The sequence below is a fragment of the Capra hircus genome, chromosome 18 (genome assembly GCF_001704415.2).
Source record: "Capra hircus breed San Clemente chromosome 18, ASM170441v1, whole genome shotgun sequence".
NCBI lineage: Eukaryota > Metazoa > Chordata > Mammalia > Artiodactyla > Bovidae > Capra > Capra hircus.
Genome location: NC_030825.1, coordinates 50,660,342 through 50,663,787, shown reverse-complemented (window position 1 = coordinate 50,663,787; position 3,446 = coordinate 50,660,342). Strand labels below are relative to the sequence as shown.

Here is a 3,446-nt window from a genome sequence, read left to right as displayed (position 1 = left end):
CCGCGAGTCGTGAGCTGGAGTCAGAACTGCGTCTCTCAACCCAGGTGCCGGTTGCTGAGGCAGAGCGGGCGAGCAATGCTGCCGCCACCGCTTCCTGATTGGCTGCGGGTGGCTCCCTCTTCTTTCTGATTGGCAGCTGGTGAACTAGGTATGTAAATGAAGGGAAGAGGCCTGGGGAAAGAGGGGTACTGGCCGCGGGGTTCTTTGGCAGGTTCGATCCCCCGGTCCGGCAGGTGCGCGCCAGGGCTGCCCGGGATCGAGGCGCACGGGCCTCTCCGTGCCGCCCGCCCCGGCCTGGCGGGTGAATCACACCGCAGCCCGGGAAGGGGGCGGAGGCGCCGGCTCCCTGGCTCCGGCTGCGTGACTCACCCGCCCCCGCCGCCGCCGCCGCTTCGGGAGGAGTAGCCTCCACTGCCTTCCGGAAGCGAGCGGAGGCCGAGAGGGCAGAACGGCCCTCCGGGGATCCCGGCCCGCACGGTGCCTGGTGGCAAGCAGAAATGACCACGTCCCGCGGGGCACTGTAAAGAGTCCTGGGGTCTGGAGAGTCGGAATCCCCGGGGAAAGCCGGCCTGGCTCCGCCAGGGGGCGCCGGGGCCGGAGGGGCGGAGTCGGGAGTGGGGGCTGAATTCCTGCGGTTCCGGACTCTCGGATTTGCTGGGAAGGAGGCGAGGACCCAGTTTTGAGTAGTGTGAGGGGGTCACTCTTGAAGTCCTCCTGGGCAAGGATCTGGGTACTATACCCTACAGGCTGCCTGGCTTAAAAAAGCAGGTTGGGTCAGGGGCACCCACCCCGGGGAAAGTGTGGGTCTTCAAACTTCTCTCCGTGACCCCCGTGCCCATCAGGATTTTCCGGCAAGCTTTGTCCACGCTGTCTCTCAAATAAATCCTGAAGCGACCATCTTCCTTCCATGCCCACTGCCACCTTATGCTCCCAAGTCACCGTCTTCGCCCACCCCAGACTGCAGTAGCCTCCGAAAGGATCTCAGGGCCGCTCTCCCCTCCCCTCCTCGCTCCCCCTTCCTCTTAGCAGCCAAGGGGATCTTCTGGAAACCTAATCAGTCCACAACATCACTGTCCTCCCTGCTCAAACCCCTTCAGTGACTTCCCACCACACCCCCCAATAAAATCCAAGCTCCTTGCCTCTGCCTACTCTCGAACCCCCACATCCTCCCTACTCCACCCTCAACCCCCAACCCCCGCACTGACTACAGAGTCCTTTTTCAGCTCAGACTCATCCAGTCTCTAGGCTTTTCTTTGCCTTTGCTGTTCTTTATTCCCAGAATGCCTTCCCCCTGGTTCTTCCATGGCTGATTCTTTCTCGTACTTGAGGGCTCATTTCAGATGTCACCTCCTCAGGGGAGCCTTCCCTGACCACTCTCCAGAAACTTTTAGCATCTTCCTAGCACCATCGGTACATTTCTTGTGTTTGTTTATTGTCTGATGCTATTAGTAGACACTCAGTAAATATTAGATCAAACCATGTGAAACAACTGCTTTTGTAGGTTTTAAAAAAAAAGTTGAATATTGGACATTTCACACTGGACACTTCATGTTAGCCATTTCACATAGTTCATTGAAGAAATAGATAATAGTTATTATCAATAGTACTTATTTACAGGAGTAATTGCTATGTACCAGACACTGTCCAAAGTGCTTTTTTTAATCTCATTTATTCCTTAAAACAACTCTAGGAAGTAGATACAATTTTCATCAATGTCTTAAAGCTTCCCCAAAAAAACATAGGCTCAGAGAGGTTAAGTGCTTTGCCCAAGATCACACAGCAATGCTCAGAACTGCACACTGGCTTTCCATAACTGAATGACTCTTCCCACAGATGATGCTGAGCAAGGGCCTGAAGCGAAAGCGGGAGGAGGAGGAGGAGGAGGAGAAGGAAACCCTGGCAGTGGACGCCTGGTGGCTGGATCCCAGCCACTCAGCAGTAGCTCAGGCACCCCCAGCCGTGGCCTCCAGTTCTCTCTTTGACCTTTCGGTGCTCAAGCTCCATCACAGCCTGCGGCAGAGTGAGCCGGACCTGCGGCACCTGGTGCTGGTAGTGAACACACTGCGGCGAATCCAGGCATCCATGGCACCCACGGCTGCCCTGCCACCTGTGCCCACCCCACCTACAGCCCCCAGCGTGGCTGACAACCTGCTGGCCAGCTCTGATGCTGCCCTCTCAGCCTCCATGGCCAGCCTTCTGGAGGACCTCAGCCATATTGAGGGCCTGAGCCAGGCCCCACAGCCCCTGGTAGATGAGGGGCCACTAGGCCGCCCTGCCGGGGGAGCCTCACCCAGCCTGGGCGCCTTGGACCTGCTGGGCCCAGCCACTGGCTGTCTGCTGGACGATGGGCTCGAGGGCCTGTTTGAGGACATTGACACGTCCATGTATGACAGTGAACTCTGGGCACCAGTCTCTGAGGGCCACAAATCCAGCCCTGAAGATGGACCAGGCAAGGAGGTAGGTCCAGATCTGGACGAGGCCGAGCTGGACTACCTCATGGACGTGCTGGTGGGCACACAGGCGCTGGAGCGACCACCGGGGCCAGGGCGTTGACCCCTCTGGGCCGGGATGTTGATCTGATGTCCAAACTGAGCCTGCTGGCTGGACCAACTCTCCTTGGAAAGATACAGCTGGCTTCCCTCGAGAGGGGCTTTGGAGAGAAAGAATCCAGTCCTGGGCAACTTCACCTCCATCCTCTTGTCTCTGACTGATGGGGAGGGGAGTCTGGGATTGGCCCTTGTGATGAAATGACAGGGCCTGGTGGCTGGAATGTGATTGGACTAGGTCCTGTGCTGAATCCCCGGAGGCACAGCCTGGTATACATTTACGTCGATGGGGGAAGAGACCCCAACCTGTTTTTTGAAATTAAAGCCAGTCCTGGAAAGTCTGAAGTGTGTGTACTGCTCTGTTTCTGGGCTAAGGCACTGGTGAGGGTGGTAGAAAACCTCTAGCGTTTATCAAGCGAGGACTGTGCACACAGCAAGTTCTAAGCACTTGACGTGTGCTGATTTAATCCTCATAACAAGATGAGCATGTCATTATCCTCATTTTACAGTTGAGAAAACTGAGGATCCAAGAAGTCAACTCTTAGGGAGATAAGTTTCAAACTTTACTGTTTTTTGGTCTGAGAAGCAGACCAATTAGGTCTGGAAACTGGCTCTCTAGAAAACTTCTGGAATATACTCAGTCAGGTCTCCCCATGTGCCTGTGTGTGTACCTAATGGTGGTGGGTGGTGGTGGAGGAGGAGGAGCCCCAGGCCACTGTTGAAAAATGAAATCTAGACCTTGCCTGGAGTCTACCTGTGTGTCTTGGAGTTGGGGGTGCAGAAGGAGCTTTCAGAATGAACCAGAAATAAAAGCACAAAGCTGAAGGCTGGATGGAGCCTCTCCTCTGAGCGCAGAGAACCAGTTCTCTGGGAAAATGGTGAAAGAAGGACTCCAGGAAG

At 55.7% G+C, this 3,446-nt stretch overlaps 1 protein-coding gene across 1 annotated transcript; it reads left to right on the top strand.

Moving 5' to 3' along the window:
• Positions 1-2,891, top strand: SERTAD1 (SERTA domain containing 1). The gene is made up of 2 exons (XM_005692416.3): positions 1-148; positions 1,834-2,891. Exon 2 carries the CDS (start codon positions 1,834-1,836, stop codon positions 2,551-2,553), a length of 720 nt encoding a protein of 239 aa, XP_005692473.2. The 5' UTR covers positions 1-148; the 3' UTR covers positions 2,554-2,891.